The 24,699-nt window shown below is 38.0% G+C and overlaps 1 protein-coding gene across 1 annotated transcript in view; it reads right to left on the bottom strand.

The window, feature by feature from the left end:
• Positions 1-24,699, bottom strand: part of TMEM245 (transmembrane protein 245) — an 87,977-nt gene that overhangs the window by 7,913 nt on the left and 55,365 nt on the right. The window contains exons 14-17 of the mRNA XM_014256801.2: positions 21,271-21,416; positions 3,903-4,003; positions 2,402-2,576; positions 35-229 (exon numbers count right to left, since the gene is read on the bottom strand). Coding sequence (XP_014112276.2) covers positions 35-229; positions 2,402-2,576; positions 3,903-4,003; positions 21,271-21,416 — 617 coding nt within the window. The remainder of the gene's footprint in view (positions 1-34; positions 230-2,401; positions 2,577-3,902; positions 4,004-21,270; positions 21,417-24,699) is intronic.

Raw genomic sequence — 24,699 nt, 5'->3', positions numbered from 1 at the left:
TATAATTCATACAAGTAAGACATTTAGAGCTTACCGGTAAATCTGCAAAGGCCACGTTGCTTGTGATGGAGTGGGCACAGAATTTGTTGGACTCACCAACATGGCACTATATATATTGGAAGCAACCACAAGTATACAAAGTAGAATTGGTCCTATGATGGCCCCTTCCAGTCCCAAGTAATATGCTCCACCAGCGACTGCAAGGCCTGTTAGGTAAGGGTGACCACCTCTGCCACAAGAACAATAAAATTAAATTAAGAACAACAAAAACACAGCATTATCGATTACGAAGTGTGAATTAATACTGAAGTTTTATTAAGCTTAGGAAATGACACAGCTAGCTATAGCTACTCATATTTACACTATAAACTGTTGTCTGAATGGCACAAAGGTTCCAAGCTGTGTTCTGCTGTGTTCGCGCAACAGATCAAACACTGTTGTAGCATGGAATGCTGGTAAGATCCACAGTAGAGTAGTTACTTTACAGACATCTGCTGAAGAATGTCTGAAGGACTTAGTGGCAAACACACTTCCATTTTGAGAATGGAAAGATGGTTGGTTAAACAGACTGTTCACGCTTTATTGTCAAGAACTGTTGAAATTTAACACAATTAGCAACATGCACTATGAGGACCCCTGAGCAAAGCCATTCAGTTACATGATGATAGCAATTTGCAGAGCATCTTTCAAATAACAGTTAGCATGCAGTCTTTAAAGAACATAGGCTTAAAGACGTGGATATCCATGTCTTCTCATTTTGTTATAAAAAAGCCTCTCAGATTGAGTGTTATCATTAGCTTTTAACCTTCTCAGATGAAAAACAAAACTGGATTTTAATGAACGTATTAATATTTACTGTAAAGTTTGAGCCAGAAGAGCTTATTGATAAAAGCTCTTATGGCAGCAAGTAAAAAATGCCATTTTTATTTTCTGTGTCTCAGATGCACATTTTGCACCTGTGCTCAGCCGCAAAATGTGAATCCTACCAACAGCATTTACACAAAACTTGCTCATCATTCTTCATCCTTTATACCTAAAATAATGACGGCAATATGGAATTGCAGAAGAAAAACTATAGTTGAAACTTGGCATGCAATTCTCAGGAAGCTCCTCTAAATTCTGAGTATAATACATAGAAAATACCAGCTAGTCAGTTCGGAGCTCCAGCAGTTCCTGAGTTTTCTACCATGGTCCTAATTTCCACTCAACCTCCCAAATTGTAAATCTTTGCCTTCAACACAACTGTATGCAAAATGAGGCCATGAAACATGACCTGTTAAATCATACACACCTCAGTCATGTCCCACCCAGATCAAACTTAACCTACTGGCAGGACCAGATTGCTCTCCCAAGGGGACAAGCGTGGCCTAAAGTTTTATGTTTCTCTAACAATAGAAATTATTAATCTCTAAACCTTTAAAAACTTTAATTTTTTCAAAACTTTCATTTCTTTCATTTAAGCATTTGCATCCGCTTAAACATTCTTTTGCCTAGTTTTCTAAATTAAACAACAGATCACCTGACGAAATAGGACTACAGTACAAAGGTAATCCTTTTAGAAAACCCTGCATAACCTAATTATAGCTATTTCAAATAGGTTTAATCTGATCTGCAAGACATCATGATGCTTACTGTTCAATTTATTGGGAAGAATACAATTTTCCTCCACTGTCAGAAAATCAATTCCTCTCCCATGTATTTTCTGGACAGTAAACAGAATTTGCATCCTCTACAGTTCAAAAAACTGTATTCTAGGAAGCAGAAGAATTATTAGCTATTTAAATAGCTCCTAGTCTTAAATTTATCTGCAATTTATTGTTGGAAAAAAAAGGTAATTTGATTGTACTTCACCTGTTAGCTTTAATTAATGCAAAATAACTAAAGCCAGTCTATGAAAACTAGTATTAATTGGGTATATTATCATATCATACTCTCTGTTCAGTGTAATTATATTTAGTAAACAAAAATACTAATTTCTAACAACACAGAACTGAACCACTTTATGTCCTTATTCTACATTAACTCTATTTTTTTTGGTCTCTAAATAGCTGATGGTTTTATTTGCTTTGCAGCATCATCTGGCATTAGGAGATAAAAAGGAAATGCGACACACCTTTACTCAATAATTAGATAAACAGAAAATATAAACTAATTCTAACAATCCCAATAAAGAGTTCATTTTGCTGATGTTGAGCTCAAGACCTCTGAAGTGTCAAAGTTCACAGAAAAGAGGCCTGAGAAAAAGAAGGCACTTAGGCCAGAAAAACTGCTTACTATGAGGTTATTCCTGTGATTGAAGATACTGTTTTGCATGCTTCAGAAAAATGAGTTTAATTAAAGGCATCAGTGATTGTCAATCATTTTTACAATGCTTATTTTAAGAAGCGTTCAATGTACTTACCCTGATATATCTGAATAAATTGCTGTATCTACAAAATAGGTTGGCAAGAGGTGAAAAACCAAGAGCAAAAGGGCTTTGCATCCCTGTCCTTGCACAAGCCACAAATCTAGGACTGCAGGGATTGCTGCCCAGTATGTCCCCAGAAACGGCACTGCTCCAAGGATTGCTGCTAATGCTAGAGCACACAGAAGCAGGAGTGAAAAAAAGATCACAGCAACATATTTCACAAATATATTTACAGTTACATTCTGACACTTTTGCCACACCAGTAAGTCCCACTTCCATCAACTGTTATAAATAAAGCATTGAAGAAGTGCCACATGAGGCTCCTGGTGTTTTATAGCTGTGATTTAGGAAAAAAGAAAATTCCACCATTCCCCTGTACAAAAGAGCTTCAGCAACTGACAGTCATAAGGAGTTAAGAGGCATCAGTTTAAGGAAACTTGAAGTTATACCAATCACGTACATTTCTTACTGTGTAAGAAAGCAAACAAACCCAAGTGTCACTCTAACTTACTGCATCTCCTGCAGTCATCCATAATAGTGAGAAAGCGGGCAAATATGAGATTTATGACTTACATATTTCTGTATGCAAACGTGTGTACACGTTTGCATACCCCTCTGCTTATAAGACCTGTTGTAATCTAAAGCAGTACAGATCTGCTGCCACTATAATTTAATGCACCAGGAATAAAAATAATACGAAGCATAATTAAGTGGGTTATTTTCTTTTTTTTTTTTATTTTTCCTGTGGTCTCATTAACCAGAAAGCAAAAACTTTTAAGATTTTGCATGTTGTGGAAAAAAATAAGACTGACTATAGAGGTATAGTGACAATCAATGCCTTTAATGTAGTTGCACTTTACAATACAGCCATTTCCCATTATACTGGGGTTTGTTGCTTCATAGCTTCCCCTTATGCTTTCTTGTACACAAACATTTTGCATTTACTATTATTATCGTTCTTTTTAGAGAAGGAAAGGCTAAGAGGAACAGGGGAGAAGGTTTTTCTCTGAGAAACTGTCCAGCTATTTCCAAAACTAAGACTAAATAATAAAAGAAAACCAGAGGCTGGTAATACAGTCACACAATGATACTGAGAATAAGAACCGTTCCTCTATCATGCATTTCCATCATACCACATCTCACTGCATTTAGGACAAAAAATCAGTATGTGTCAACTGTGAAAGAAACAGAAGCCAAGACAGGTAGAATAAAGTTAAAAACTGAAAACACTTGGACTGAATACAAGGGAGAAAGAATTGGATCCAGCAAACAAAACAGAAAGAAGAGGTAAAATTGTTGGCAGAGAATGTGTTGTGAAAACAGAAAAAGGCAAGGCTTGGAAGTAAGACAGCAATCAGGGCCTTCTCTCCGCCCTTCCCACAGCCATACTCTGCATGACCAGATCTAAGCTTGTCAGCAACACTTAATATTTCTCATTTTGTACAATAAATAATTAGATAGTATTATTTATAAGTATAATTGCTCAAATTCTTACCAGATGGTATGAAGACTATGTTAATCCCAAATATAGTGTGAGTCAGCCAAGTGTAGAGTCCATAGAACCCAGCCATTTTGAGGGAAGCATCAAACACACCTCTAAAATGATCAAAGAAACTCTGTTAATTTTTATTAGCAAGAGGATTTAAGAATATAAAAATACACAGAGGTTGCTTTGAATAACAAATAACACATCTCAAAATGTAACACTGAACCCTTTATACATCTGTTCCCTCTGAGAAGAATAAATATTCACCACATGTGTAATTAAGAGCATTTAGACACAGAAAACACTGGGTTCCAGGGATAAATTCCTTTAAAGAGACTGCTCAATATCAGACTAATTCTCTATCAAAAATAACCTTTCTTTTCTATGAGAAATAGTACCATTCTACATATTAACTACTTTATCTTTCCTCTTTTCCACTTCTAGGTGTTCATTCATTTTCTTTATCTGCTTACATTTCTCTACCTGCTCTTTTTCACTGGAACCCCCCAGCTTTTAGGTTGCTTACTAGGCTACATTACTACAAACTAAATAGTAAAACTGGTAACCCAATTCAATCCTGGTGGATCTATATCCAGAGTTCTCCTCTCTTAAGTGTGACCGCAGCTTCATGAGACAGCAAGCAGGCAGCTAAGTTCTGTGATATTTTTACAGCACTAGGGCAGGTACACATGTGGAATATCCTGTAACTGAACTGGAAACCCATGCCTTAGGTCTACAGTCAGAAAAACCATAATCTCAAACTGCTAAATCTCATTAATGTATTATGTCAGTTTTTCACCCATATTCAATAAGTGCAGTTTCCTAAAATCACTATTTCAGCTTGAATCCAAGTAACCAAGTCCCACAACTCAGTTCTAACAGCTACATCATTGCAGAACTGGTGGCACATACACCCTCTCAGCAGAGACAAACATGAAGTTTCCTGATGTTAGGTTATAACTCTTGGTGTTTGTGTCTTTGCAGTTTTGGGAACTCCGGCAGCAGGGCAAAGAGGACAGGAAAACATACAACAGGAATCTTTGAAGGGCATAGAAAACCAGCCCTTTCTGGTCTAAGGTCTTTAACAGCACAGTTTCCTTCCTCCATTGAGTCCATAAAGCCTTGTAGCAAAGAAACCTCCTGTGATATTAAACTACTAGGTAGAATCTCTTCTCAGCTACCAAAAAGAATGCCAAGATTTCCAGTTTTTGCTTCTTTAGCCACTATCTTCATTATTACTTCTGCAGGCAGTCTCAATATTTTTGCCCTTGTTTCCTACCTAAGGCCTCACTTTTAGATTTCTACATGACCTCAGAATCAAAATTATCTTATTTGAAATTCATTCACTGGAAGCTATGAGTGCATAATAAACCCTACAAATCAACCCTACTGTTCAAAATGCAAGATTCCCTGAAGAGACTAACCAGAAACAACTGTTAGCCATTTTCCCCTCCAAAAGAGGGAATGAGAAAATAAAGAAAAAAAGCAAGCTTTAAAGAATGACCTGAAGTAACAAGTCTAATCTTTGAAAGGAAAGAATTACATGGTACAAAAAGAAAGGCAGGGAACATTTACAAATATGTGGTGGCCTCAGTAAAAGAAGGCCTCAATCCTTCTCAGTTCTGATGAACTTTTATTATATTAAAATGGAAAGTCAGGTCAAAAATTCTAAAATCTATGAATTTTGAAAATACTTTTTAATTTTGACATACTCACTTCTACTTGAGCTATAAGAAAAGATGTTTCAGACATAAAAAACAATTTGGCAAGGAGGCAAGAAAATCCCAAAACCCAAGATCACAGTAACAATGCTAAAGGTGAGTTTGCCTTAAAAATTCAAATACTCTCATTTTTTAGCTGCTCAGTCTTAATTTTCTGCATTTTTGTGATGTTTAATTCATATCTACTATTTCTGAGGATATCATAGGAGCATAACATCCTTCTAAGAAGAATGTGTGCAGTAATCTTCCAGCAAATATTTTTCTCATCTAAGGACCTGTGACACAAATACATCACAGCTGTCAAAAATATTTTATAACAATCCTTGAGTATCTCCTTATTTTTCCCAAAAAGATGTTTTCTGTACTGTAGTAAAATTAACACGGTCTTAACAATTTCTATATGCATGTTCCAAAACTACATTTCAGTGTACAAGAGGAGAGACAGGCCTCCAGCTTGTGAAAAGTACCTGAAGTATCAATTTCACTTGAAATTCAAATATCCATTTACAAGCAATCATTTTAGATTTTCCCAGAGAGACTACAAAAGAAAGGAAGACAGTGCTATTATGGTAACCAAAAGAGAGACAGCAACCCAGGGGAAAAAAACATTGAAGGTGTCTATAAAACAAGTTGCTTTCTTAGTCTCAGTTCAAGGACTTGGCAGTCAGATGCACTGGTAGAACAGAAAAATAGTCCAGGACTAAGAGGTAGTCCTGGCTTGATGTAATTCTGCAAGCTGACATAATATATTTCAATGGCCAAACATACCTCTGACAGACTGTAGAACAGTACAGCATCTCTCTGGCTTTATGCTTCTAATACTCACAACTAATACAATTTAGAGGAGAAATCATCACACAGTGCTGGGATGTTGGGAAGCACCAGTAGTCAAGCAGGAAAGCAAGAGAGGCTGCAGCTAGCCTCATTCTTCTCCTCTCCTTCCCCTTTGTTTGTGTCTGCCTCAACTGAAGTCATAAAACGTCATAATAAAGGCACAGGGGATACTACTTTGTGGCAAGTATGAACCTTAATCTCTCTGAAAAGTCATATTTGTTACTTTCTGGTAACTGTCACAAAAACTAAAAATTGTATCTTGAAGTCTGGAAATTCATATCTATTTTGCTTCATGGTTAAGGCAGCAAAAAAAATAATTCTAACCAGAATCTTATCAGCAATTTGCTTCAGCTACTCTGCACCTGAGATACCAGAGCTTAAAGATGATGTGGGTGTGCTAATGCCAGTGCTGCATGAATTTATTACCATCTGTAAAATGCAGACCTTCCTGGGGTAATTATGACAGTAAGTAAGTTTCATCTCTTAATACATTATTGGCACACATACAGCTTCCTTTAATATACAAGAGTAATTGTATGATTCAGAAATCAGAAAATCCAATTGCTGCTCACGTCTCACTTTGGCACTGTATCTGGATGAACCACTTTACCTGCAAGAGCTGTCATCTGCAAATGTGTAATTTATGAGCACTTCATGCCAATTTGGCATAAAGCATACTCAGACATACATATTCTATTTTACTGAGCTTTGAAAAGCATGTAAAATTACAAAAAAAATAATCAGAGGACAAGGGTCATGCTTCACATTATTCAGATTAAAAATGAAGAAACTTCTGTGAAATGCTTCTGCACAGCTGGCCTACTTTGTTTTTCCTTTGGGTAAAAGTTCCTTTGACTAATTTCTGTCCCTAAGCTAGGGAATTTGCTTGTAGACTCCACAAGGGAAAGGGCCACCTTTTCAATTTACAGGTTTTGTGGATTTTTTTATCTTTTACCAATTGGCCACAAAAAGTCTAGAGCTTTCCTTTTATTACAACTGCAGTTTATATCAAATGTATGTGCACCTGAATTCAGGTTCTCTTCACAAAGCCTGCAGGTAAAGTCTGTTCACTGTTATTGACACAATGAGATTTCAAAAATTTCAGCCTAATGCTGCCACAACCCCAGCTGAAAAGAGCCCTTCAGCTCAGATCATGGATTTTTTGACCTTGGAGTTAATTTGATTTTCTAGATCTCTCTGTTCCCAGAACACTGGAGGAAAGGAGAGCATATGGGCTGAAATAATGAGAATTCGAGTTACCAGAAAGATTAGAGTAAGCATATCGTAAGTTCAGAAGAGGGATTTTCTGATTATTATACTAAATTTATGTTAACAGGCATATGAACCCTGGCTCGTGAATGGGCGTAAGAGTATAAGCTAGACAGAAGTGGTATTCATGTTTGAAAAAGTTTGCAAGAAATAGTGTTTCTCTAAATTCCTTACAAAACACTTTATAATCCATACAACAGTTTACAATCCAATTAAAATGCAAGCTTGGTAACAGAAACACCCTCAGTCAAAAATACTGTTAGAATAAGATCTCACATCTTCCTCATACCACTGATTGGTATTTTCCCAAATTCTCCAAGTAGACACTAGAAGGATTGTACTACATCTTTGTTGTAAACCTTTCTGTATAGAGAAGTAATTCAAAACTATGCCTTAAGAGACCTCAGCTATTCAGTTTCTTTTGAGAATATAACCATTATATTTTAAAAGGGAGTTCAAAGTGTAAGTGAAATGCATTCAAAACTTCACAGCACGGTTTCACAATTTATCTTCAGATCAGGTTATCTCAGAAGTGTCCCAGGAAAGGAGCCTTCCCATTCCCCTGTTCCAAATATTCACTTCTGTCCCAGATGACTCTTCCTCTATCTACTTGCCAGCACAGTCTTCATTATGTGCCACGACACTTTCTACAATGAATTCAGCTTTTTCATTTTTACAATGAATTAATGACAATGGTTACATGATCGGTTAGTTTTAACAAAACAGCTCAGGTCTCCACTCAGACAACTCATAAGCGGTGGCTTAAATGGTTGCATTCCCACCAGGAAAGAAACCAGTACATTCATGGCTGGAGAGCAAGAACACAGTGCTGTCTTACTCCAGCTGAAATTAACACTCACTGTCACCATAACTTCAAAGAACTCTTGGTAGTGTGTGAAGGACTTTCTCTCTTCACACACCACCAAGATCTGTTGCAAAAGAAGTTACCAATGACAGCCATTATCTTTAGAAAGACCAACCTATTCTTCTACAATGATCCCCAAATTTCAACTGATCACCAGGTGAACACTGGAGAATGGAATTACTCAAAGAAGTCCTTTTGAAAAAAACCTCTTAAGCAGTTCTTTGACTCTCTTTAAGGGCTCTGTTCTTTTAGGGATAAAAAATGACCCCCTTTATATTTCAGTTTCAAATTTAACATGAAAGCAAGCTAAGTGCACTAAGACAGATTCCAGCTATGAATAAAGCAGAAGTGGCAGGAAGTGTTTCTTGACAGAGTAAGATCATCTCAGAAGCAATATAAATATGCAAATTACTTTCAGGGATGACTCCATGACAAGATTTCAACAGTTTTGCTGCTGAAATTAATTTCTCCTCATGAATGATACACCTGAACATAAACAGCTCCAGCATATGCAGGCTAGTAATGGCACTAATCAGATAAAGTGAGTCTTCTATCAAAGAACTGTTCCTCCAGATGGCATAACTGATGCAAATACTGCATACACCTCCCAAGGCAGGACAAGGCTCCAATGACTTTATCAGAACACCATTAGAGACTGTCTGAAGGACACCGTGGCACACAGACTTTCTTCCCTAACAGAGAAATGTCTACATTCTGTGAAAAATAACAATTAAGAAATTAGAAATGTAAGAAATTCTACATCTGATTATTTTAAATGCCATTGCATTTGTATTAATTTTTTAATTACTACTTTGACCTGTAATTGTAAACTTACAATTATTCTCCTGAGAAGCACATTTGAAAGGACCAGTTATTTCTGAATAACCTATTTCCAACATTTCCAGATTTTTTTCATGAGTAGATGATGCTTACTAGGTGCAATACCGCACTCATCTTAAAATTGACCTTGGAACATAACATGTAAAAAGGCAAACTTATTCAGACCAAAGATCTGTCTAGCCAGCATCCTATCTCCAGCAGAGTCCAGAAGGAGATGCTAAGGGAACAAAAGAAACAGATAAACCTCTTCAACAATCCCCCCTGAGCATTCTTCCAACCTGTACTTCCACCTCAGGGAATGCTAAGAACCTCATGCAGGCTTTCTATTAATTCATCTCCAGTTAATATATCTTCTTAGTCCTGTTCAATCCTGCAAGTTGCTGCAACTCCAGAATTCTTTTGCAATATCTTACCCATGCCCTACTGCCTGCTCCATGAACCAACATATTTTTTGGAAGTGCCTGGTTGCTTTTTGGTGATGCTAAGATTTTATCCTAGAAGAGATCAGTCATAGGCAATCCAGCTCAGTCATCATTTTTACACTGGTTCTGATTTTACAAACTTCAATTGTGCAATATCCTTTTTTCTAGGCTGAAGAGTCCTAGCCAGCTCAGTCATTCCTCACAGAGAAACTGATGCATGCCCTTCATTTCTCTAAGCAGTCTTGTTGCATTCCTAGCTTTCTGAGATGCAGGAAACAAAATGGCACACAGTAACTCAGGGTATAGGAAAATCATAGCTTCATACAATGGGAGTACTATTCTGTGTTTCTGTTGCCTAGGCCTATGGTAACAAATCTTAATGTTTGATATGCCTGGCAGTTGTTTTTTAAGTATTACCAAGCACTGAGCTAGCCTGTGTACCAGAAAATATAGCTCCCAAGTGATAAGAGTCAGCACAGCAGTAATCAGTTTATGTGTGAATTTAGGACTGGTTCTCCCACACATGCATCACTTTCATCTACACTACATTTCATCAGATATTTTATTTCCCAGACCCTGCTTTCTTCTAACTGAGTTTGTCTACAATCCTGCTGCATCCACAGCTTCTCTGGGAAACCTGTACCAGTGTCTCACCACTCTCACAGTAAAGAATTTCTTCCTTATATCTAATTTAAACCTACCATCTTCCTTTATAAAGGTAATACCCCTTATCCTTAAAAGTCTCAGGAAAGCGATACTGTAAAAAGCCTTTATTAAGTTTTGGTAGAACATAGCAGACAGATGAACTTATTAAGGGTCTTGCTTGCCCACACTTCAAAGAACATGAGGAATGACGCAGAACTTCCTTCTGTGAAAACTCCACTGATTCTTTGCAACTAAATTATATTCACCAGGTGCTGGTATGTCCTTAAGTTTCTACTAAGCTGTACAGTACCAATATCTACCCAGCTTACAAGTTTGTACTTCCTGGGTTTCCTGGAACATGTTTTTTTTTTTTTTTAAATTTTGTCCTTGATATTTCTATAGTGAGTTATCATCAGTCACTCCCAACAACTTGCTATTGCTCATTTACTCTGTTTTTTTCTAGAAGCTCTTCTACAGTCACTGTAATTTCTGAGAGATTCTGCTTCAGCTCATCCATAAAAAGGGTTTTACAATATGACTCCTTTCACTTACCTTCACAGCAACAAGCAAAACAGCATCAATTTACCTCCCCCTTGCAACAACCTGCAGCAGCCTTGTGGCCTTGTGGTTGCTGAGTGCCCCCTGTCATCCCCCAGCCCTCTGACTCCTTGTTGCTCCTGCCGCATTTGAAAAATTATACTTTGGTTTAATAGCATTTCGTGGAGCTTTGAAGTAAATGAATCCAACTCAGCACCGCCCTCACGCTTTAGGGCAATTTCCATCTGCTGAAGTTTATGATCCTTTCATTTATTTAGTGAAAACTTCAGCTTTTAAGACGATAGTTTCTCATTTCCACGGCCTTTAATATTTTGCTGTTCAGGAACACACTCTCTTCCCTTCAGCCTTACTCAGTTGTTAGCATGCACTGGCATTAACACTTATTGTTCTCCACACCACTTGTAAGGATGTCAATTCTTTAAGATTCCCATTTTAGCATAAAGTTCATGAAGGAGAGCAACAGCTAGCTTGAGTCAATACTGCTTGAGATCCACTGCGGTCTTCTATTAAGAAACTCCTAGGTTGTTGAGATTATTCCTATTACAAAGTTAGGAAACACAAGCATAAAGAAAGGAGTATTTTCATTGCTTATGTTGATGAAGACAATAAACAATGGACTGACTTTATAACTTGGACGAGTGAAAAGCTAAAGCTGTGATGTTAAATCTTTGAAATATCAGGAAATACTGAAGTTTTATGTAAGACTTCCTGCTATCGTCTTATCCTGCAACAGATCTGTATTTTAGATAGCAGAAATCTAACCAAGGTTATAATAACATATACTGCAACATTAAATCTCACATATAGAATTATCAGATATGCAAACATAGAACCCTGCATCACTGTACTAAAAATAATTCTAATATTATACTTTTATTCTTAGAAATACCTGACGGAATATCTTTCCCCTATATATTTGATTAAGTCTTTCAGCAACCTTTTTCTTTCCATCCCTTCCAGTTAGCCTGTCGTAGAAGCAAAGAGAAAAGCTAACTGGCTGATCTAAATTCCAGATGTAACTTAAGCATCACACTCTTTACTGGTACAGTTTGTCATTACCAATTAACCTTTCATTCAAATAGGTTTTGACATATAAATAACTTTTGAAAAGTTGGTGCAGTAATAAACAAAAGTAGTGTGTATATATATAAAAGCCTACGTGTAACACATAATTAAGGGACTAGTACCTAAAATACAGTGTAGATTGCAAGGAAATCTGCTTATGTGTTTAAGTGTGCTCCTGCTCGTACATGCACTAACCCACATCCTCCGCACGTCTACAGATATTTTCAGTCTTAAAAAACACTGGACAGCCGCAGAATTACACACCAGAAATAGGCACTAAGATGACCTGCTGTTAGAACATACAGAACACACCATCTGGAATATGAAAGAAGCCAATGGCAAAATATCGGCACTGTCCCTCATAAAGCCAGGAGTTCTCAGCAGCCTCTCAATGTGTTTGGTAACAGCCTGCAGGGCAGAGAGACCAGAACTGTCTGTTTCGGCATCAGGTTATGCACTTAGATAATCTTGTGAACTAGAGGTAGTAAAATGTAAAATTCAGATTACATTTACAGACTGTGACACGCTTCACCAAAATTACATATGTATAATAATGAACATTTTTTCATAGTTTTAGGTAAATTTTGGAGTAAAGATTAAGTATGAGCAAATAAATTATTTTCTGAAATTTTATTCAAAGATCTAATTTTCTTTGAAATATTCTTTAAATTACTGAAATCACGTATACATACAGCAATGCACAGACAGCTTTGGTGTTTAAGGACAAGTATTTTCTATATAAAAGGAAGTACATGTAAAGATGAATCCTACAGTGGTTCTTTTTGCAAATATGAGAATACTTAAGACTAAAAAAGTGGTGTGAGCAAGTCATGTGTTTATTGCTACTAAAATAGGAAGCTTAAAAATACTACTACCTACCCCACTAAGATAATCAGGTTATGGTTACTGCCAGTTTGGTTCAGCGTATGAATGTGGCATCTCTCATAGATTTACAGACCACATTCTACTCTTTTTCCAATAACTCAACTGAAGCTTTCCTTTCTTCAATGTAATTAAAATACGTTTTGTCTGTTATTCACAGCTTAAACTAGGCAATTAGTTCATTAGAGAATCATACAATCATTTAGGTTGGAAAAGACCTTCAAGATCATCGAGTCCAACCTTTGATCCATCACCACCCTGTAAACTAAACCGTAACACTAAATGGCACATCTAGTAGTTTCTTAGATACCTCTAGGAATGGTGATTACACCACCTCCCTGGACAGTCCACTCCAATGCTTGACAACCCTTTTTGTGCAGAACTTCTTCCTAATGTGCAACTTGAATTTTCCCTGGTGCTGCTTGAGGCCATTTCCTCTCATGCCTTGGAGAAGAGGCTGACCCCCACCTGGCTGCAGCCTCCTTTCAGGCAGTTGTAGAGAGTGATAAGGTCCCCCCAAGTCCCCTTTTCTCCAGGCTAAACACCCCCAGCTCCCTCAGCTGCTCCTCACTGGACTTGTGCTCCAGACTTTCCATCAGCTTTGTTACCCTTCTCTGTACATGCTCCAGGCACCTCAATGTCCTTCTTACATTGAGGGGCCCAGAACTGGACACAGGACTTGAGGTGTGGCCTCAGCAGTGCCAAGTACAGGGGGACAATCATTGCCTTGGTCCTGCTGGCCACAATGTTGCTGATACAAGCCAGGATGCCATTGGCTTCACGATTAAGACAGAATCATTAAGACAACTGCTCAATTCTATTTCCATCTCATAACATACACCATAAGTAAAGCTTGAAAAAATTCACTAATGTCCTACTAAATGCATTCCTGTTACAAAAGATTTCAGCAGGAAGTAACTCCTGCTACTAAAGAACATTCACTGCATGCAAAAATTGTGTCAAAACATAATCAGTTAACTGTTATATTTGAAAAATTAGTCTGAAAGAAATTATTAATGTTGCAGTAAAATAAACAAGATCACACATTTTGCTTTTTCTAAGCATTAGCTTAACATGCTGGAAGATTATTGTTTTCTGTGGGAATTGTATCATTGTCTCATTTTCTCCATAATCATTGCCAGGATGCCACAGCAAACCAATTAGATGTTTAAACAGCTGAGAATTTTTGTTTGTTTGTTTGCATGCTAGCTCTTTACAGATCTCTTTAGATGTTAATAAATAAAAGTTGAAATTTCATTAAGAACCTATTTTATCCATCAAGGCACTCTAGGGTTTTTTCACATCAAATTTTTCTTTTGACTTTCTAACCAATTTCAGCCAAGGATAACAATTTCCTTTTTAGAAATATTTAGTATTTTAAGTAACTTTTCTATAACCAGTGAAACATCTGATCAAATTTGAAGTGTGCATGGCAAATGAAGAAAATGAAGCAAATAATGATAACCCTTCTCAAATTGAAAACAAACAGTACTCATCTTCCTGGCATTACAGAACAAACTTCCACTAACACGTTTCAAGGCATCACTCAAACACTGATCTGGGTTTAAGACCATTTCACAATGTAATTAGGCCCCACCAAAACTGCAAGCTGCAGTAACTTTAAGCCACAGCCATACCCGTGTGCATGCACTCATGTGAAAGTATCGCACACACTAAATTGCACTGAGGCCGTGAGAACATGCAACTTAGTAATGTGCAATATCTCCACCAGAGCAAGCAGAATGGGAGCTTCAGGGAAGAAGGGTATGGTGCATTCAGGAAGAGAACGACATGCTGCTCAGGGAAAGGAAAATGGTTCAGGCAAAGGTGTGCATGCTACTACTTGGAAACCTGTGATTTGGAGACTTACTGCTTCATCCATTCAGGACAAAAATGAAACAAAAATAAAAATCCAGACAAGAGCACCCCCTCCCTATTTCAAGGGTAAAGAATAAAATATTCCTACTTAAGCAATAAAGTAGATGACTCATGAACCTACTTTATTTTACAGAACCCATGTGAACAAAGGAATTCTCACACTGTTATGGGCAGATAACGATTCCCCTCAACCTTCAAAATACTACATAATTAATTATAGCTACAATAAAGAAAATCACTAACTACAACTGAGAATTAAAATTATCGAAATACAGTAAACTGGTCCAAGTGGTCCTCATGTTTCTAAAGCAAATCATCTTCCTAAACCTGACACAGTGGTGCCAAAAGAATTCCTGCAGCTCAACCTAGTCTGGAATAATCCTTCTGCCACAGTCCTCAGGCCTCTCCCTTTTCCCTTTCTTCGTTCCTATGGCTGACTTTAAGTGGTTTCAGTCAAAGTAAATCATGTTTTTACTATATTTACAGGCAACTGACCACCACTGTCAGTCAAGGGAGACTCTCGCACATGATAAAATATTACCTTTGTGATCCATCACATTTTTATCCTGATACCCACTTATGCAATATGGAAAACAGAAAAAAAAAAACAAACCCCAAAAAAACTTGTGGAGAGATGAAATGCAAAGGACAAATGAAGAGAATCGCAAGAAGAAAAAAAGAGTAATGAAATGTGGCCACACCAAGAAAATTAGACTGAGAAAGACCTGAGATTGCAAACCAAAGAAAAAGGAAAACAGATACACCAACTGGGTTTGAAGGACCAAAACTGCTAGAGAACAGAAGCTCTTTTACGGCTGATGCACTAGCAGTACTTGGGATTATTATAACTTTCCTAAATTTTTATTTCCCACCTCATTTACAGGCAATGGCTCATGAAATTCCAGCATGGAATTCTGAATTCATTGGTTGATTTGAAAGTCAGAAATCCCTGCGGTCACATATGCCATTGGTAGTAATCTTCCTCCAAAGTTGTGTGCTGTGTTTTAGGGAAACATCATATAACTACTGACCTCTCCCCTTCCCTGTACATTAAATTCTGCCTTCCACAAGATGCAACAATGAAGAGAAGCAAGTGCAATATATGACAACAAAGCACACACAAGTGTTTAGTCTAAAATCATAGGAGCATTTTCATTATGAAAGTAACGCAAAATCGGGAAAACTGGTTTATGACCAATTGGCAAATCTCTGCTTGTTCTATAGTTCAAACACTGCCAGTTCCCACGTGGAGGGCTGCTTGGAGGCAGGTGGCACTGCCTGTGAGAATTGGGAAAGCTCAGTCAAAGGCACATATCTGGGGTAAATGCAAATTCCCAGCTTTCAGTCACATTCACAACATGGGAAAAGACCAAACTAGCAGCAAATAGCCCCTTAGATTGCCATTTGCCTTCCAGTCCCCAGAGAGACCTAGAAAAGTACTCTTGTTGACTGTCAAGGGTTGCATGGCCCCTTTTTCCCACTGTCCCTCATGAAAAGGTGTCATCTCTTCATCACTGAGGCCTGAAGGACTGGGGAAGAGGAGAACCTTCCTTCCATTAAGCTGCTGCCTTCCCCACATGGCAAGGGAATCCTTCCATCAGCTGTCCTGCCTTCTACAGATGGGAAGGGACACCCATAGCCATGCAGAAGACGACTCTCACACCATTACCCAAGCTCTCACTCCAGACCATCACCAGCAACAGCACCATCACTGCCCTGAGTCATACCACTAACAGCAGCATTCCCAGAGTTAGAACTTGTCCTGCTGGGCACACAGCAGCGCTCCTACAGCCGTCCCCTTCTGCTGCTCATGCTCACCCAGATGATTACTGTGGGAAGCTGTCACAAGTCTTCCTGAAGTCAGAGCAAGTGGCAGTCACTGCTGTCCTCTGGTCCCACTAGGACGGTCACCTCCTCAAAGCAAGGCTCATGCTTTTCCCAGCACAACTTGCCCTTGGTGGAGCTTCTTCAAAACTCCTATAGTGTCACCACAGCTGCACCTACTTTTTCCTGCTACTCAAGTTCAAATTTATAATCTGTGGTATTTTGGCAGAAACAGTGAGATTCAACAGTTGGCTCAAAGCAGCCTAGAAAGCTGCTCTTACCCCTATACTGCTAATAAATCTATTTGTGTGAACAGAGAACTGTCACTGTATTTGCAAACTCATCATCAAAGCAGTTAGGAAAGTATTTATAAAATTTATAGCTATTTATAGTCCATAAAATAAAAAAAAAAAACAAAATCCACGGCACAGTTCCAATGAGAGAAACTGAACTGGGAAAAGCTCTTTGTTTAAGAGCCTGCTGGGTAACATCTGTAAAATAGGGGATTTCTTGAGCTACAGAAACGAGTTGCCAATTGCCCTCCTTTCCCCCTTGCCCTTTTCCTCTGAAATAAATGGCAAAGCACACAAGGGAACAGACTTCCTTGATTCCTTAGTTTCCTAGTGCTTTTCACAAACACATTCTAAGTAAAAGAGCACAGAAGTGACTGATAACATGGAGGATGATTGTCATTTGGTTTATGCGCAACAGAGAGATTAGGTCTGTCTCCTGCCAGGACAATTCCTGCCCTCTAGACAGGACTGCTTAGATGCTGTCCTAGCTTTGTGCATATGATATGTTGTGCTGATATTGCATTAATTGATATTGGTGAAGAGGGAAGAAACCACCCACAGCAATGATTTTCCTGAGAGAAGCTGCTAAGAGCTTCCTCTGTGCCTGGAGAACACCAATAGCTGGCTAGCTCTGAGAATTGACAACCTATTAAACCACTTAGAAGCTGGGTCCACCTCTGTGAATTCTACATTTTAAAAACAGGCAAGCCCAGGAAATCTTTCTCTTGCTTCTGGCCTTGAAAGGTAACTGAGCTCTGGTGGGGCCAGCCCCACTCCACTGTGGCCTGCACGGCCTGGCTGGGGCAGGGGGACAGGAGGCCACAGCTGGGTCAGTTCACAACTAACATCTGGCTGACACTAAGCCCTGCCCCTGCTGCCCATGCCCAGCGGGGGTCCACCAGGCCCAGGGAGTGGCTCTGGGCCGGGCCAGGCCTCCTCTACCGTGGCCCCCACACAGCCCCAGCTGCTGCCAGGCAGAGGGAGCGGCCCAGTGCAGTCTGAAATCCATCACTGTGACTGCTTCAGCCACCTGCAGGCCTGGACAAGATACTAAATCTTTTACTACACAGATGGGACCTGCAAACCTTGATCCTCACTCAAGGGAGAGAAAAGGACAGAGTGATGACATGTAGAAAGACAATGTGAAGACACCAGTGTCAGTAAAGAAGGAGCCAAGTTCCAGATGGAAGGAGGATGAGGAGATGCTCTAGTATTGAGGCTGAAAGTTCTTTTGGTAAAGCCATGGAGATGGACTATGATATACTGGAATATCTCCTTTACTTCATGAGAAAGTATGGGGGGATGGAGTGCTCAAACTGTAGATATGAGCAGAGGTATCCATAATGAAGCAGAGTAGAGGTTGAGGAGTTGTGATCCCATGAGAGGCTTGAACAGAGAGAGAGATGAGAATGATGAAGACCCTTTGCCCCCAGGGAAAGAAGAAGACCTCTGTTCCCAGAGATTAAGGTAATCGCAAAGATAGATGAAGAGAACCTTTGCCTTTGAGCAGCTCATCCTTAAAATAATACCCTGTAAGCTGACATGGCCCATTAACTCAGCTGTGGGAAGGCTGGGAAATAGGGAGGAACTTCACGGTTGCAAATTATTTCCCGGGCAGATTCTACTTGTGGAAATTAAAAGTCATGAGAGAACTGTTTCTTGTGGAGAAGTCTCCATATGCATGGCATGGCAAGAGAAAGCTCCTCTCCCTACAAGAATTGATGAAAGACTATTGTAGAGGTGTTAACTGATTTAAAATCACAGGTTTTATCTCTACGTTGTCAGTTGGGAAAGAAAAGAAGTCGGGTGAGGGGACGAAAGGTGTTCTGAAGGTTTTAGTCTGATTATTTTTATTCTTCTGTTAATAAAGTTTTCTTCATACCTTTTATTTAAGTCTTGAGCCTGTTCTGCCCTCCTCCTAATCCATATCTCAAGCAAGAAATGAGTAAGTGCACTGGTGATTTTAGCCAGCGCTAAACCCACCACATTAATTGGTGCATTGGCCAGGAAACTCAAATCAGTGAACCTAAACCACTACACATGTCCTGCTGAAGAGTGGTGGGAGCTGGAACACAGCTGATGACTTTTGAGATTTATTAACTTAATTTTTTTGGTCAACTTGAAAGCATGGATATTTTGAGGGTGAATTCATACTGTGTAATGCTATGACTAGTCTAATGATGAAAACAACTACAGATGTTTCATTATTTGACAATTCATAACACAAATGGAGCCTCTTCCATCTTACCACCAAGCACTAACATCCATTTTGCATGCCATTTACAGATGAGGTGAAAAAGCCATTTTTATGCTCCCACAACAACAACTCATCTCCAAAAAGAAAGAATTATTGCTTCTCTGGGACAAAAGAAAGGGCTTGAAGTAGCAATTGTTTTTCATATGGCAACAGATTGGGCATGGATAAATTAATGAGAAATTGTTAAGACACTCACCATATTTACATACTGAAGATCACAGTAAGTTTTGAGTGGAATGCAAGCTAACTGAGAATCATTAGGATAAATCCTTAGGTACAACTGAGAAGTGAGGAACTTCTGAAAATCTCAGAAGAATCATTCCAAAGAATTCAAATAAGGAACCAAGTACAGGCTACTCCAACCAAATATGAGTGACTGATTCAGGCTTAGTGAATACACAGACTGAGGTCCCTTGTGTATGACAAGCTGCTTCCCCTTCCACATTCTCCAGATTCTCCAAACACTGGCTTTTTCCCATCATATTTGTAGTTACTGATGCATGCTGGCTCCTTCCTACTCATTTTCCTGTGGCTTCTCTAAAATTATTTTCTTTCTTTCCTCCATTCCAATTCTGAGAAATACATTAGGTCACATGTGTCACATACCTGTAAGCTTGTAACTGCATTTAATACAATCCTCCTCACCTAGTATGCATGCCCAGATAAACCATATCCTACTTTTTCACACTGTTCCCCTCTACCATGGGCTAAAGAGAACAATTTGTGAGACAAGTATCAGTTTCTAAATCCACTCACACTACTCAGAAAAGACAGAACTGAGATACTAACCATGTGATCAATGAAAACTCAATAGCAGTCAGTCAAGAGAAAGGCTATTAACTTTATGGCAGAATTCCAAATCTGTTGCTTTCTACCTGAACTGCCCCTTCATTTCAAATGACTACAGCAGTTAGCACTCTTGTTCAAGATCCTATGCAACATAATATAACCTTGCCATTGTTAAAATGGCAAACATTTAGCAATGAGTTTGGAAAGCAGCTTTAATACCTCCCCAGTTTAAAGCCTACTCATGTATTGTATGTGTGCACAAGATGACACAGAAAGCAGTGGCGTAAGAGGCAACAGCTATACAGAATTCAGCACAAAGTCTGTTCACTTTGTCCAGACCATCAACTTTTTTAAAAAGTACACTATGACTTCAACACCTTATTTAAAATCCAGTTTATTACATTACCAGCATGTTAGTGTTTCAAGTTTCTTACAGCTGAAAGGTGATTTCATTCATCTGTGATGAATGAACTTTACTGCAACACTCCAAAATAGCTTTACTGTGAAATCTTTACGAACCATATTTAAAACATTAAAAAATTCTCCTTTAATTAATTAAATAATTAAATTACTTAAATTAAATTAGAGCCAACACAAAAAAATGGTGACTAAGCATGAAACACTGTGGATGCACTCTGTAGGTGCAGCACACTAGTGTTCCAAGTGTGATAAGGAGAGCACTCCCCTGGTGTTCCCTTTGATGTTGAATTTGATTTACGGAGATCATGAACTAGATTTCTTTCAGGTGAAACTGAACTGGAAAATATACTCCAGAAGTGTATCTAATACATTCCAAGTACAAATGGGTACTTATTCTCTGATATTAGACAAAATACTTCAAACTAAGTAATTCTGAACTGTGTACAGCACTGCTGTCAGGTCCTCCATTTCTACTGTCTTCTTGCATGCATCTGCTCCTACTGAGCTGCATCAGCTGTTACTGCCAACACAACCACAAACACCGCTTCCTGATGAATTAGGGATGTCATGGGTGTAGCAGTTTTACAAAACACTAATATTCATGACAGCACAGACCTCTGAAAATTTTTAGCCATGTCCAATCAAGTTGCTTTTTTAACAACCAAAGTGGGGGAGAAATCATCAATGCTAGGTTCTTGAAATCTTTATTGCAACTCATCTTTGAAATGCAAGCTGTTGCAATTGTTAATTATTTCCAGTTGAACATCAAATTTCAAGAAGAATCTTCAACAAAGGACAAGAAATCAGCACTATACCTTATTGCTTCCTCCACAGATTGGCCAACTATATTTGAGGAGGGACCTGGCTGAGACAAAGGTGTCAGGCTTATCACCCATTTTACTGGCTTGTAATACTCATCACTGGAACTCAACAGGTAGAACAGCGTAGTCAGAAAAATCACCTGCAAAACAAATTGAAGTTTTAAATTACAAGGTAATAAATACTTCATAGAATTGGAGTATGAAGCTATGCTTCAGATATTGAATTTTACTGGAAGGGAACAAGATATTCCTACAAGCCTGGATTTAGAAAAACAGAGCTGAAATAATTGTTTTCTCCTCTGCTCCAAAAATGACTTAACATTTACATCTAGACATTGTAAAATTTCTGCCTCTGTTCAGCCCCTCTCCGAAGTCACATCTAGACCAAACAACTAGAATGCTGATCAACATTCTAGTTGTTGTGTTCTTTGGCTCTTTTTCAGCATGTTTAACAGATCAAAAAATTGCTGAATAGTTATATCTATTCTCAAAACAAGCAAACAAAACCACCAAGTAAATTTGAGTTGTCCCAAGAGTCATTATGCAGCTGAGTATCAGATATGAATTACACAAAAATTCACAATCATAAATTTCATGTTAAGATGGCAATCCTAAGTGAATATTCCTCCTCTGAGTTTGATGATGAATCTCAAACTACAGAAGTTTCAGTTAAAGGACAAAAAAATTACAACCAGACTGGATTAACTTCCTCTATGTTGCAGTCAACTGTGTTTCTCTTATTTTCCTGTTAGCGGCCTCAGCAACTTCTTGGTTAAGAATAAATCACAGAACTGTGTCCATCTCGAAACAGAATACCTCAAACAAGAAAAATCCATTATTTATGCAAGAAGCATACACTATGGCTTGTATCTGCTTCATGCACAAGACTCAGATATTTTTCTTTTCTCCCAAGATTAAAATGAATTCTTTCACTTTCCTTGTTTCCAACCTACTTGTATTCTAGAATAAGCCACATCTTAATCTTTTCTTAATACGGCAAACAGTTTATAATCTGAGCTAATCTCCATAAATCTTACTTTCAAGCATTTTATCCAGACACCTCATGCTCTTTTCCTTCAATCCCTCTGAAAATGCTCAGAAAACAAAATGCAGGCAGCATTGCAATATATCATAACCAATCTCAAAATGAAATCTGTCTCTGCTCCTAATTTCTTTACACTCAGTAAAATGCTACTACCATTTTACCCCTACTCTACCCTCACAGACTTTAACTTGAAAGTCACATTCAACTATTGACCTGTAATGACCCCTGTCCAAAACATCATATAATGGTTTAGGCTATATTCCATTTCCACAGGTGTTTAGCTTCTGCCTTGGGAGATAAACCAATCTAGCTAATAAAACAAGGAATTATATTAGCAGATTTTAATAGCATGCTGTTATCATTCATTTTGAGCTTAAAAAAAATAGTAACAATAATTAAGCCTTGCTTTAATGGGAAATAATCTAGTTTCAGTAGAAGGATTAGCTACATTGTAACAGCTTCAAGTAAGAGAATCTTAAAATCACATTTTAACATCCTTTGTAATTCTGCAATTATTTTTCTTCCTTGATGGGCTCTGCCATTTATAAGCTACTATAATATTTCCTGATTTCACTAGAAAATTCTATACTGAATCAGGCACCCAGATGATGTTGTGTCTTCCACTGAGCTCAGCCTACGGATCCTTCTGCATGTGCAGTTTTCAACACAAAGAGCAGCACATTGCTCTAAGCACAGTAAGTATAATATCTGCTTACCCTGACTGTTCTTCCCCAGTGTTTACAGAAGAAACTTGTTTTTTTAAGGAGACACAAGACAGACATACCCACCTGAAAGGTAAAAGCCAAAGCGATGACTGGGAATGAACAGCAGTGGAATAAAATGGTGTTAAGCTGAACTACAAGCCAGGAAAATGTACAAAGCCTATTCAATTTCTGCTAGAAGAAGGTGGATGTAACCACAGCACCATACAAAATTAACTGAATTTTGTAGTATCTGCCTTTTGGAAAATTAACATATTTCCTTTAGCACAATAGGTGTAGACATGCAAAAAGAAGCTGCAGTCACAGAATATTATCAAGTATTATCAAATGGCTTTCTGACTCTTCCAAAAAGTAGAATAACCTCAATACTACATTCAACACCAAAAGATATGTACTGTCTTAGAGCAACTGGAGGCTAAAAGTTTTCAGATCTCTTTTACAGGATATCTGAGATACCTAAATTGTCTCCTAAGCAACAATTCAAGATCCTGTGAATGACTATGTGGAAGAATTTACCAAAGACAAAACAGTAAGACCTTTCCATAGTTAAACAATTGATGGACTACAATTTCATGCTGTAGAATTTGTCCTGTAGCTGAAAACATTAAATACTCTAAATTGAGAAGGCATAGACTGAATTCAAGGAGAAAACCCTGGATAAGCACTCTCTACCCAAAAGCCTAATTCAACATTTCCACAGGTATCAGGAAATACATAACCTAATTGCTTGTGAATCAGATTCACTGATTCAGTAAATATTTTTGTATCTGCTTTTCATTCTCTATTTTCTACTGAAAAGCTTCAGGGTTTTTGTTTGTTGTGAGTTTTTTGCTTGTTTTGGATTTTCTGGTTGTTTGTTTAGTTGTGTGTTTTAACAGAATTCAAAATCTGTGCATTCCCTGCAGGACTGTAGATGCCCATGAGCCAAACGGAGCTTTTTCTCTTCCAAACTTTGTAACACAATATGAGCAGAATGAATGAAAGTGTTTGTGCACATGTGAGTAAACATCTGCATAATTATACACCCACACAAAGGCATATACATACATCCACGTGCACGTGTGTGCAGATAGGAACTTGTATTCAGAAGTGAAATACAAGTGACACTTCTGTAAATAATCAGTTTTCATAAGTCTGTTGAAGATCTGAACACAGTCTTACTGGATCATGGATGAATGTGCTACACAGATCGACATTCCTACTTAATATTTTGATAGATGATGTATTATTCAAAAATGGAGGTTTTGAACAAGGTGTCCATTATTTCCATGCTTTAAAGAACAAACTTTAAAACATAAAATAAAATTCAGTATTTTAATTTCTATTTAAGATGATTAAAACCAGACTGAAATGTAATCAGTAGAAAAGTTAACCACTTTGAGCATTATCTTGTTGGAAAATTTAAATTAGTTTGTGCCACTCCAAACTTTTCTGTAGCAACTAGGAAACCTGAAAAATGAAAAAATAAAAGTACAGTTCAAGCATCTAATTTTTAAGAATTACAACACAGCAAGATCCCAACTACCTCAGCTGACTGCACTGTGCCCCAGCAAGAGGCAGGACTCTGCTGCAAGACAAAAAGTCAGGATCATTCATCTCAGCAACAGCATACAACAAACTTTTTAGAAGTCATAAGGTATCTGAAAATAAATTTTG

The sequence above is a fragment of the Pseudopodoces humilis genome, chromosome 1, assembly GCF_049639895.1.
Source record: "Pseudopodoces humilis isolate 2021_Gansu_Grassland_sample_001 chromosome 1, ASM4963989v1, whole genome shotgun sequence".
NCBI classification, from domain to species: Eukaryota; Metazoa; Chordata; class Aves; order Passeriformes; family Paridae; genus Pseudopodoces; species Pseudopodoces humilis.
This window is presented reverse-complemented; position numbering and strand designations above follow the sequence as displayed.